The sequence below is a fragment of the Podarcis vaucheri genome (assembly GCF_965113315.1).
Source record: "Podarcis vaucheri genome assembly, chromosome: 1".
NCBI lineage: Eukaryota > Metazoa > Chordata > Lepidosauria > Squamata > Lacertidae > Podarcis > Podarcis vaucheri.
In genome coordinates, this window is record NC_138759.1 from 69,384,857 (window position 1) to 69,398,174 (window position 13,318).

Below are 13,318 nucleotides of genomic sequence, written 5' to 3' on the forward strand. Positions count from 1 at the left end.
GAATGGTGGATCTTTCCAACTGAAATGTAACCCCTGCACTAAAATCCCACTACAGGGAAACATGTGTGCACATGCATGTATGCAAGTATACACATAAACACATGCACAATATACATGTATAAGGGTAAATATAGGGTGCTGCTGCACGGTATGCAGGATGCCCTTCAGATTATCAGAGCTACCAGAGAGATTCGTGGCTTTGCATGTGCCCTCCTAGAGGAGTCTCTTTCCCCTCTTCCAAATGGATAAGTAAATCAAAACTGGGTTGTAAGGAGTCTATTCTATTCAGCCCATAGTACAAAATTATGCAGAGATCCACCAGGATCCTGCATTAGTATTAACTGCAAACCAGGAGTAGCCCATGCAGAGCTCTCCCAAGCTTGTTCATTCAGCCTCAGGCGGCATGGCCAATGATTGGAGATGTAGTGTGGCAACATCTGGGTGTCCCCCAAATTGGCTTACTCTGCTGTAAGCTCAGTGACCAAGGACAGCTTGGAGGAAAAAAAACACTTCTAGAGAAAACAGTGACCTGGCAGTAATCAGGCAAGCAGCAAGTTTGAAAACCATACCTCTACTTTTTCTACCACTTGCTTCCCGAACGAGCAGACTTTGGTGGAACAGGTGATTGTCATGTTTTCTGAGCTCTCATACTGACTAGTTACACCATAGAATGCTCCTGTATCATCTTGGATGTTGCAGTTTAAGTCCGCCTGCAGGAAAAAAACAACAGATGCTTCCTCAACTACCGACATTATTGCAAAAAAAGGAGAAAGTATTTATTATGAATGTCATTTGAAATAAAAATTGATCTGCTTTAGCAATCCCCATCAAAAGCAGACTTAAGAGCACAAAAGAGCAAATTGCATTGATATTTCCTGCAGCTGCAGAAGAGTTGCCAGCAGATTTTGCACAGCAGCTTTGCAAGATGGGACTGGGATGCAGATAACACACCTGCAGCCCCAGGCAAATTTCAAGGGAGTGCCCTGAAACAATTCTCATTGCCAAGGACAACAGCTGCACTATTTCTCTTAGGCCTGGGTTCTGTGCTTCCAAATCGTAAAAGCTTTTGACAGCCCAGGGACTAACCCAAGGAATTAAAAATATAAAGATACAGCAGTTCCATGGAAAGAATAAGGATTTCTCGGCTTAGACCCTGAAGATCAGACTGGAATTGGATTTGGATAGCTAACCCAGCCACATAGTCAACTAACCGAGGTCCATAAAAATAACCCACCACTACAACCCGAAACGATCAGCGACATATATTCTCCAGCCCCATATTTGGCTGGAAATATGCTCTTCAAGTGAAGGATGAATGCTTCTGTAATGCATGTCTGAATGGTGCCTTTGCATACTGAGACTAAAAAGCAGGTGCAAAAATTATTCTGTGTGCCTAAAATTTGCAGCAGAAGGAATGGCTCCACCTCCATCATCCAGCCTGGTCACTGAGATCCAGCACTGAGGGCCTTCTGGCCATTTTCTCACTGCGAGAAGTGAAGCTATAGGGAACCAGGCAGAGGGCCTTCTTAGTAGTAGCGCCCTCCTTGTGGAACACCCTCCCATCAGATGTTAAGGAGATGAGTAACTATATAAACTTTAGAAGACATCTGAAGGCTATATAGGGAACCTTTTAAGGTTTAAGGGTTTATCATGTTTTTATATATGTTGAAAGCTGCCCAGAGAGGCTGGGGCAACCCAGTCAGATGGGCGGAGGACAAATAATAAATTGTTATAAATTGTTATTATTACTGTCTGTTGATTACAGTATATAATGCATTCATCTATCAATATACTATAACTTGTTGGCATGGAGCGCTGCAAGTTTTGCATATCAAGACCCTCAACTATTGGACACGGTGTATCAAAAAGAACCCCACAACATGCCCCAAAACTGAGCTGGCTGAAGACCAGAAAAACACGCCACATGGGTAAGTGTTCTCGGTCTTTGGGAAAATGAGGAGGCAGCCTGCATGTGTCACAATAGTCTTGCCTAAATAGAGTCTTCAAAACAACAGAAAAGCAGCAAATGCAGAAAGATTACAAAGCCCTTTTCGACAAAAAGAGGGGGTTTCCCAAGGGAGCAGCATAATTAAAACACAAATATTCAGTAGTTAAAATTGAACATGGAGAGGTCACTTGTTAAACAGAACAGAGGCTTCAATTACAGTGGAAACGCCGTGAGGCGTCAGTCATATGAGCGTATTAGACTTCCCCTCCTTCTCAATGCGCAGGGCTCAAAGAGCAGAGATTCCAAATTGTGAAGCAATTCACACACACACACACACACACAACTGCATCATCTGGATCTTTGGCACACTTTGCTGTCAGTTGTGTGCTGCAGCTTTGGAAACGCTTCCAGGTCTGCCACATGGCTGGGCTTTTGATGACCAGGCCAAGCTACTCTACTTCCCAGCTGCTCTCTGGCTCATTCAGGGGAACCAGCGCACTTGCACCAAGTTGCAGGCGGGCGGGCAATGGCTTGTGAAGAGCTTTGCATGAGTGCCATAAAGCTCGCCGTGCAGCAACGGTCCTCTCTGAGGCAACTGAGGGGGCGGAAGCAGCAGGAGTGGCTTCTTCCATCTCAGTTTTGTTTCAAATGTGTCTGAAACGCTGGCTAAAGATGGTCCACACAGCTGACCTCATCTCTCTCCGGCAACTCGCTTGCCAAGTCTCATTCCGTTATGCAATAAAAATCACATCTAAGAAAGGGGGGGGACACACACATTACAATAGCTTTTTTGTGAATGAAGGAGACAAAGAATCAACATGCCTCTAAAGACGGCAGCAGACACACATGAGGGACGTGGGAGGAGACCATGTGGCTGAGCTCTTTCTGAACACTAACCACACTGAATTCATTATTTGTTAACAGTGCCTGACAAAGGAACAGCATTATATTTTTCAGGTCACAGCTATTTTACATGATAAGAATAGGAACAAACCTAACCATCCAACTCATGTTACTTTGCCACTAATTATGGCATATATTTACATCTATAAAATGAGAGAGATTTTTGGACATGATTTAATGCCCTTTTATTGTGCAGATTCCTTTATTTCCACTCCACATTTGAATTTCAAAAATGCTTTGGACTTCAAAGCATCTTTTTTTAAAAAAGTGCACTAATTACAATACACATTATTTTCTAGAACTGCTTGTTTGCATTGCAGATTTCTAAAATGATAGGTATTCATTAAAATGCACTTATTAATATCACCCACACTTCTTAGAGAGTTTTGCTCTCCATTTTGCAATGGTGTTCAGACGCACAAATAGGTTTTCATTACAAAGCAATATTGCAATCGTCTAATATTGCAACAGCACAATTCTAAACATGTTTATTCAGAAAACAAGGCTCATTGTCTTCACTGGGACTTACTTGCGGGTTGACATGCGAATGCGTTTATAAAAGTAATCAATCCTTTCAAAAGGAGGTTATGCACTGGACTGAGCCAGCTCAGAGTATGTACTTATAAAATATCTCAATCTTTCATTTCACCTGATATGAAATCATCCATAATATCTCATGCTAACAGGTTTAGTTAGAAAACTGTGCCAAGATACCGCACAGATAAATAGTACACAAAATATGAGAATGTATAGTTAATGATACATTTGTTGATATAAACATTGAGCCTGGCGCATGCTGGGAAATACTCTGTAGTAGGGTTCAGATGTACTCATCTCAGCTTAAAAGGCCAAGATATAAACAAGACTTCTGCCACAGGGTCACAACTATGAAAGGACACCTCATGAAAAAAATGGTATTGTAGATGGAGACATGCCTATTCAACACTTGCAGCAAACTGTGTACATGGTTACACCACAGAGCTACAGGGTTATAGCCACCTTCTCCAGCTGCTTTCTTGAGTTTGATGTAATATATAAATAGGGCAAAAATATGTCTATGTGTCCAATCCTTTCCTTCAAATCTGCAGTAAGAGGCAAGTGGTTGCTCGCATCAGAGTTTAGGGCTGTCAGAGAAAATGGAAGCGGAAGTTTTCTGATGTTCATTTATTCATTTCATGTCCAGGCCATAAATCAACCCAGTGAATACAACCGGTATTCGCTGTTGCCTTCTTACTACAAACTACATTTAATTGATTACATGTCCCTACCCCAATTTGCATTGAATTTCATTTACATTGAAATGAATGGGCTGGAATAAGGTACTGTGATGTAATTTACGTAAATTATGTAAGTTCCACAATAGCAGACGGTGAGAAGGACAACAGTTTTTGATGGAAGTTGAACTGCAGCAGAACAGGAGCACTGCTGCATGGAACAAATATAGGTAAGAAGGGAAAACGATGTCTTCTTGCATATTTTTCTGGGTTACAAACTTTACTACATGTTGCACTTAGCTTTGCCTCTTCAGATCTCGGAAGGCTCACTCTCTGCCAGCAAGGAACATTGGAAAGGCTTGAAGCACTTGGTGGCAACTAATATTCCCTGCTTTCTGCACTCAACCACCGGGAAAAATTAGGAGAGGGAGAGAACCAATGGAAAAAGCCTAGACAGCAGTTCCTCCACCCCTGTAATTATGACTCAGCACAGAGAAAGGCACAAGATGAAGAAGTACTTAAGCCCCTTCACCTTAGGGGCTATAGGAAGGGACCCTTCATAGTTCTAAACAGCAAGAATGGGGTTCCTTTTCACATGGTAATTATAGCATATGGAATGGCTCTAGGATGTTATGGCAAATGCATACCACGGGAGAAGAGTCTGGGCAGACAGACCTAAACTGTGTCGTTTTACCATACCTTCAAGGTCCTAACTTGCTGCATGTGTCAACAGTCCTTTTATGACCATCCATTATCTGTTTGTGGATCAGGCATTCTTTGGTGGGAGCTCTCAAAAATCTATATTAATGAGGCTTTTAAAAAAATATATATTAATGAGGCTTTTAAAAAACATTCACTTTCCCTCCCTTAGAAATGTTATCTTCCAGGGCAATGGGGCACACAGCATGCGGCCTACTTAAATGTATGTGTGATGGCAGCCCTCAGTTTGACTTTACAAAAAGCACTGGCTACACAACAGTCATTAACAGCAGCATTTTTGTGACATCAGGGATTCTTACATGCAGGGATGTCTTGATGGTGCAGTCAGCATTCCTAACCTGTTCCACTAGATGGCAGGTGACAGTTTGCAAATTGTTTCAGTACCAGTTGTAGAGTGAGCATAATGTCGACAAGCAGTAAAGGAAGCCTGCTCTTGGTAAACTGGATCAGTTTTAAAAATGTTGTGCTAACATGCTAAAATTAGCTGCAAATTACGCATGCCTTTGCAGGGCTGGCAAGATTGAAAACCTGTCACGCTACAGTTCTGAATAAATATTCTGCCTTGGTTTTTGAATAAGATTTTGGCATTACTTAAAAAGACAAACTAGATTACCCAGTGGCTGATCGGAACCATGACACTACTACGACAACAGTTATCTGTTTTGCTGTAAGAACTGTCAGGATTGAAAATAAATTTATTAAATCAAGCGGCTGTTCAAAATTAGTGGCAGCACTGAATACTTCAAATAGTTTTGATTGTGATGACTGGTTAAAGTACAGAGACACTGGAGTTGTATAATACTATTTTGACACACTGCTGAACTGTTTTATTGAAGCAATGTTAAGTTTTAACTTTGTTTTCCCTTTACTTTTATTCTACTGTACTGGGTTCACCACCTGAGGTTCCTATGGGATGAAGGTTGATCTAAAAGTATAAATGAATGGGAGCATAGATTTGTAAATCTGGTGGGATAACTGCTGACCTCTGCCATTATTGAAATTTTAATTGGTAAGAAACAGCTTTAAGACAACCCCGACTGGCTGAAATCCAAGGCAGTTCTTTGTAGCCATCAGGGGCTAATAACCATTGATGGACTAAACCTCCATGCATTTGTCTAATTTTCTTTTACAGACATTTTAGTTAGGGCCCTTCAGCACATATTGGGCAGAAAAATACATTAATTTCATCTTTCCCCCTCTGTCTGTACTGAATCAAATGCTGTCAATTATATTGGATGACCCAAAGTTCTAGCATTTTGAACTGTCCCTCCACCCACTTTTCCTACACCAGCCAAGGAAGTACATTAGAACATAAGAAGAGCATGGCTGGATCAGGCCCAGCATCCTGTTCTCACAGTGGCCATCCAGATGCCTATAGGGAACCAGCAAGCAGGACCTGAGCACCACAGCACTCCCCCTTTTCTGCGGTCTCTAAAAAATGGTATTCAGAAGCATGCTGCCTTCAAGAACGGATGTAGAACATAGCCATCAAGGTTAGCAGCCACTGATAGCCCTGCCCTCCATGAATTTGCACACTCCTCTTTTAAAATCACCCAAGGCTATCACTGCCTCCTGAATTCCATAGTTTAACTATGTGCTTTCTTTTGTGTCGCTGTCATCTTTCAATATTCATCTTCGTAGGATGTCCCCACGTTCTACTGCAGGCATAGGCAAACTCGGCCCTCCAGATGTTTTGGGACTACAACTCCCATCATCCCTAACTAACAGGACCAGTGGTCAGGGATGATGGGAGTTGTAGTCCCAAAACATCTGGAGGGCCGAGTTTGCCTATGCCTGTTCTAGTGCAATGAGAGAGGAACTTTTCTGTATCCGCCTTCTTCACACCATGAGAAAGATAGTAGAACATTTAGGAAAACAACAACAGCAGAGTATTTTGAATATCTCACCCAAAATTTTACGAGGAAGAAGGCATTCTGAGGTCCTTTTCCAAACAGCTCCTTCAAGCCGCCCTTCTTTTCAGGGAATTTGTCATAAATCTGGCGAATGTCTACCGATTCCAGCAACGGATCGCTGTAAGAATGGTTGGCATGCCCAATGTGCACAAAGAGGTGTTTGTTATACTGCGAAGTAAAGAAATAAAAAGCGTTATTACTGATGTCATAAGAACTTTGCATTTCAAATGCAAATAACATTTATTTGCATTTGTCAGGGCTGTACACGCTTTCTGTTTGCACAATACCTAGAGGAAAGATGTTCCATGTAATAAATAAACGTGCATGCTAAAATCAGAAGAAAAACAGGAAAATAGGTGATTTGGTGTCCTGAAATGGAATGCAGTGCAAACAATCAGTCATGAAACTTATAGTGTGAGGGAATCCGCCTATGCCTGTCCTAAATCTCAGGTTTTTGTGCAGAAAAATGAGGATTAAAAACAGAATGGATGAACTACAGGTGACCAGCAGAAGTGGCACAGGCTTTAGGAGCCACCTCTGCACTGAGACAGCAGAGTCTGACTTCTGCCTGCCTCACCAGCTTGGTAGGCTGGAGGCAAAGTCACAGCACAGCTGAAAGGAAGCACAGCAGGAAGATTCTTCACAAACTTGCTTTGAAGGTGATGAAGTTAAGTCTGATTTCTGTACAACAGCTGCTAAGAAAAACAGGAGGTAGACAACAGTTTGCAGTTTTTAATTGGATATATATAAAACTGAAATGCCTGGACACTGATTTGTGAAGTCTCTCTTCAAAAGCCTGCATTTATTTATACAGCGGTACCTCTGGTTACGTACTTAATTTTTTCCAGAGGTCCGTTCTTAACCTGAAACTGTTCTTAACCTGAAGCACCACTTTAGCTAATGGGGCCTCCTGCTGCCACCGTAGCACAATTTGTGTTCTCATCCTGAAGCAAAGTTCTTAACCCGAGGTAACATTTCTGGGTTAGCGGAGTCTATAACCTGAAGCGTATGTAGCCTGAAGCGTATGTAACCCGAGGTCCCACTGTGTTCTATCTTTCTTCCATGGTGCAGAAGGCAACACACATGGAGGTTTGACCAGTTTAGTTTTCATTATATCATGTGCCCCCAGACTAGGTCATTGAACCCTTGCTACATAAGGAATTGTTCTGTTCACTTGACAAGTTTTATTTGTCTTTAGCTGTATGACTCTAGATGGATATCAAATATAGTTGACAGGACGGAAAGTCTGTAAATTATTAGATCAACCCTTTTCATGACAGTGGCATTGAGGTTCTAGGCTGCATCTCTGTTTTGCAGAGAATTCAAGGTAGGGTGGATGCTCTTGTATTTTGGACTTGTTGCTCATTTGTCAAAAATCATGGCCACTGGTGAGATAAATAATAAGTAGCTGAGTAGGTCTTATTGTCCCTAATGAAGGGATCGTCAATGGTTGCACCTGTGGAGGCCTTCCCTAGTTGCTGAATTTAGGCTTGAAAAAAGAATTAAGTTGTAGCCAATAGAATATTTCTGTGCAACATCTGAATCCGAAGAGGGCTTGCAAGCCCTGAACTGGTGGCCCGGGCTTGGTAGTGAACTGGATGAGAGTTGATAAACTGACTCTGAATCCTGGCCATCATGGCACTGTGGCTGGGTGATTCCAGAGTCTGGAATATAATTGGTCAACTGCCTGCTTTGGAAGGGTCAGATTCATAGTCTAGAGTGCTCCTGGATCCATCTGTTGCTAGAGGCCATGGGGACCTTAGTGGCCAGGAGTGCTTTTTACCAACCATGGTTGGCAAAACAGTTGTGGTGCTGCCCTGGAAGATGCAGCTGGTGCAGAATGCAGCTGCTCAACTGCTGACTGGGATGGAATACCACCATCATATTGCTGAAAGAACTTGCCTGGCTGCTAGTTAGCTATCAAAGTTCAATATGCTGGTATTGGTGTACAAAGAGCTATACAGCTTGTGCTCTGGATACCTAAAATATAGCCTCATCCCCTACATACACAACTGATCACTTCCCCTGCCCCAGTAGTGGGCACACATGGGCACCTGCCCCGGGTGGCATGGATACACTCTTCACTGCTGATCCATTCTGCACAGTGTCTTTCATGTGGTGGCACCCACCCACTGAAACCTCCTCCAATTATATATTAGGCAAGCACCTTCCCTACTGTCTTTTTGAAACCTGCTGAACGTGTTTCTCTTTCAGCAAACCAAATGGAGATCTTTACCCCAACTGACAACTGCATCGGCTCTGAATTGGTTTTATGTTCATGCTGCTGCTGTTTTTTAAATGGTTCTACACACACACACACACACACACACACACACACACACACACACAGAGTTTAATACATTTTTAAAATTATATTCATACATGAAATGCACAGTAATAACTTGTGCTTGACTGTGGCTTGTGTGTGTTGTCTACAACAGTTTCTTTGGTTTGCAAACACACCCATAGGCGACCCAATGTCTTGCTAGTGGACTTCCCACAGGCATCTGGTTGAGCACTGAAGGAACAGAATGCTGAACAAGATAGTCCTTTGGTCTGATCCAACAGGGCCCTTGTTACATCCTTAGGAATCTGTCTACCAGTTAACTACTTAAAATAACCTCATATGATAAAAGGTAGAGTAAAACAGAGAAAACATATTAATATGTACCTGTAGCCAGCATTGTCATACTTCAGTAGCTTCCCTTCCAAGTCAGGATTTAACACTATATCAGATCTAAATTCAATTCGTTCAATTATGAGCTAGTCCCACAGCTTTTCAATCAATTAGGAATATTTTTGTCCAAATTCCCCTTTCATAATAACCTGAATTATGTTACCTCCAAATACAAGTGGAAAACCTATCCAGTCTTTGCTTACAGACCAGAGGGGTAGCATCAGCCAAAAAGTGTGTTTCTTCTTTAAAGAGTAGAGTTCATAAACAAATGAATGGAGGGAGTGAATGCATGAATGAGCAAACACATGAATGAATGAATAAATGAATGAATGCTTATGAGTAAAAGCCTTTGAAAGGGCAGGCTTAACTTGCATACCGATCAGTTACACAAGAATTACAGTAATTATCGTCCTATTCTGTAACAATAAGTAATTACCATACAGCATCTGCACAATTGCTAGCTTTACCATCTTGCTCGAGATGCCAACTACAAAAGCAACAAGCTTGTTACCCTCTTTAAAACTCATGTCTAAAACTATGTATGTAGAAGTTTTTATGTATACACCAAACTGTACCTCTGTAACACCGCAATTTAAATTAGACTTTCAGGCTTCAAATCGCTCTCCTAAAGCCATCTATATTGAAATAGCCGTAGGGATGCTTACTGGACTTCTTCTCAACAATACCTTAGGCCTCTGAAGTTAAGAATGTGGGAAATGGTAGAATGTTGCACCATCTAAGGACCTCAAGCCGGTCAGAAGTTGGAACAATCACAAATTAGGGATATATTGCCTAAATAACTCTTACAGCTTCCTTCTGAAAATCACCTTGATTTCTAGGAGCTTTGCCTTTTGACTTGTCATTGCAGAATATTCTCTAGGAATAAGTTGGCGCTGGCAACAACGTTTATGCAATGCTTTAGAGTGTATAAAGTATTTCACACGCATTATCACAGCAGAAGCTGCAACCTTCCAACAGTTCAGGGCTGCCACTGAGATTGAGGGGGCCCAGGGCTATGCAATGTCAGCGTGTTGTGATTGCAAGCCGATTCATTTGTGTGTGTGACACAAGCACATCCTATGGCATGTATGCGCAGCCACCATGGAACTTGGGAGAGACCAGCCCTTTCATTGGAAATATTGGGGGGTGCTATCCTCCCCACGGTACCTATGCAACAGTTTGGCTTCACCCCCAAAGGCGCACTCCTCCATTGTTTCCTGAAACAGACAGATGCTAACCAACCAACATTATCACAGGAATCTTTCCTGTAATCCTGTGAAGTAGGTCTGTCTTATTTACTACATTTATATCTCACTTTCTTTCCATGAAACTTAAGACAGCATACATAGGATGAGCTTAGCTTCAAAGCAAGATTCCTGCATTCTGTATCTTCAGCCATAATGAATCCTATCCCTGTATTGTATATAGTTTGCTGAGAATGACAAGATACATACATGTGAGATATAAACCCAGTCCATCCTGGCTCATAGTGTATGCTCTTAGCAACCTCACCAACTCTGAATGTACTTCCCTTCTGCTTTATTTAGTAAGATTTTCTATGAAGGTCAATTCAGGGAGTGGGAGAAAAGTTCTCAAAAACTCATGTTTCATTTTTGTGGGCACAGAATTCCTTATACACAGTGCAGACCTACACATGAGTACTGCAAGTCCTGCATATAGAGTTTAGTGGGGCAATGGAGAAAGAGACTGAAAGTCACAAAATGATTGTGTTGTTAAACTTCTAACTTAGAAACCTAAGAGACACATTGCAAAAGACAGTGTGCTTTTCAAATCCAAAGCAAAGTTAAAGGCAGCTGTGGAGCTACTACAGTTGTTTGCTGATCTTGCCAAAAGTACCAGATGCTGCTGCAGCAACAGCAAAAATTCCAACATGTTTCAGAGGGACAGATGGTATGGCATCATCTCACAATATTCGAAGGACATAAATGTTTATTTTGACATTGCATGTGTGATTATTTTCTCCTTATGTTACTGTAATTCCTACACTAAACAGAATGATGACTAATCCCTTCAGTCACGGCATGTTTCTAATGAACGACAATGACAATGTAGTAGGCATTAAGTGAATAGATTTTCTTTCCAAAAAAAAAAGAACTCATGTTGGTTTAGAGACAACTGTACACCACTTATGAGATCACTCACACTTAAAAGAACGCAGTCTTAATCTCCTCCACACCCTGGAGAAGAGGAGCAGGGAGGCTCTGAATGGGCAAAGGAGCAGAAATAAGCAGGGAGCAGACTTCTCAACTTGCATGCTGATCAGTGGCAGATGGTGAGTGAGGGTCAAAGCCCTTCACAAAAGGCTGTGTCATAAAGGGGCAACTGAGGGGAGAGGAAAAGCCAGTCCAGGCTACCCCTTTCCACCCTGTCCATCCCATCCTGACTGCTGAAGACCCCACTTCCTGGCCTCTCTTCCTCCTCTCGATGCAGTGAAGAGCTCAGGGTCATTTTTCTTACTTCCGACAGAGAACCTTCTGGCACATGGATGGCTGAATGCCACAGCCAGACAAGTGGAGGATCTCTTCAGTGTGGTGGTGTTATGTACTGAGAACAATAGGATCCAAATTGCAGCAGTCTGATTAGTCCTAGAACAATAGGATTCAGAATGCAGCAGTCTGATTGGTCCTAGAACAATGCAGCAGTATGATTGGTTGGCAGGAACCACCCAATCCTGCTCCAGATTGAAGTGAATCCACAACCTGATTGGCTTACAGTAGAATTCCGGAATTAGCCAATCATGTGCAACCCATTGTGTAAATAATGTATATAAAGCAGATACTGTGAGGGGACTTTCATTCATTCCTCCTCACCACTATGAGCTGAATAAAGAGCATGAAATCACTTTGCGACTCTGAGTATATTTCAGGTGGGCTGAAACCTGGAGCATTGATGTACACTTGGGTGGGGCATGACTCCCTTCCTCCTCACTTTTCCAGGACTGTACTTGAAAGCTTCAGTAACAATACCTCTTACAACTCAGTTTTCAGTAGAAGCTCATAAAATACAACAAATACCTTTCATTTACATCATTATCTTTTCTGCCTGTTATATGCTAGGTTTGCAGAAGGTCATTTCTAAGGAGAAAATTGCCCACCCCAGTACTTAAGAGTTCAGGACTGAGATTCCTTTAACATTTTGATGTTATGGCCCTTGTACTTGTTTTTAAGAAAGAAGTTTAAGAAAGAACTTGAGAACATACATTCACGGATTGTTTCACCTGTACTATCTAAAGTAACCTCTGTAGCTTTGAGATGGCTGCCTCTTACTGAACTCTCTCGTATTTGAAGAATGCTGCCTGAAAGGCCATGAAAAATGGCTCTTGTCAAATAATACCAGGAGAAAAAGAAATTATAATCCATTTAGGAATTCAAAGGAACCAAGACAAATTGCTGGTGTCAGGGGATGCTAACATACAAGCTGTGGCAAAACAAAGACAAATCGCCTGCATTTGTTTTACTTGCTAACATACAATTAAGCATATCATAATAATGTGTTTTATTTAAAACTCCCATCCCATCCAAAACTCAACAAGCAGGGTGGAAAACTTCAAACAGTGCGAGTGTTTCATTATATATATGTTGAAGGATCCTGATGTGCTTCAGTTTGTGCCCTCTTGTGCATGGAAAGTCAATAAAAACAAGAACTACCCAGTCACCACAACATAATGCTAAGAAACCTTATGACAAAATGTAAGGTACAGTATGTTTGCTGTTCCAATTGTATTTCAGCTGCATTTTATTGCTAGTCCAAATGCATTTCAGAGATTCTGTGTGCCTCTGAAAGGGCAAATGCAGCCATGGAGAGCAATTGGGATGGAGGCTGTGGTGCAGAGGGAGTTTTAACCCTTTCTTTCCATGCTGTTAATCCAATTCCAGACATACATACAAGCCCACTGGAACTGGGAGAGGGATTCAGACTGAGA

The 13,318-nt window shown here is 41.8% G+C and overlaps 1 protein-coding gene across 12 annotated transcripts in view; it reads right to left on the reverse strand.

Moving 5' to 3' along the window:
* The window catches only part of TEAD1 (TEA domain transcription factor 1), a 179,878-nt gene that overhangs the window by 10,963 nt on the left and 155,597 nt on the right, over nucleotides 1–13,318 (reverse strand). For all 12 annotated transcript variants that reach the window (XM_082194452.1, XM_082194448.1, XM_082194451.1 and 9 more), the window contains 2 exons: nucleotides 6,693–6,866; nucleotides 570–710 (listed from right to left, as the gene is read on the reverse strand). In XM_082194452.1, coding sequence (XP_082050578.1) covers nucleotides 570–710; nucleotides 6,693–6,866 — 315 coding nt within the window. The remainder of the gene's footprint in view (nucleotides 1–569; nucleotides 711–6,692; nucleotides 6,867–13,318) is intronic.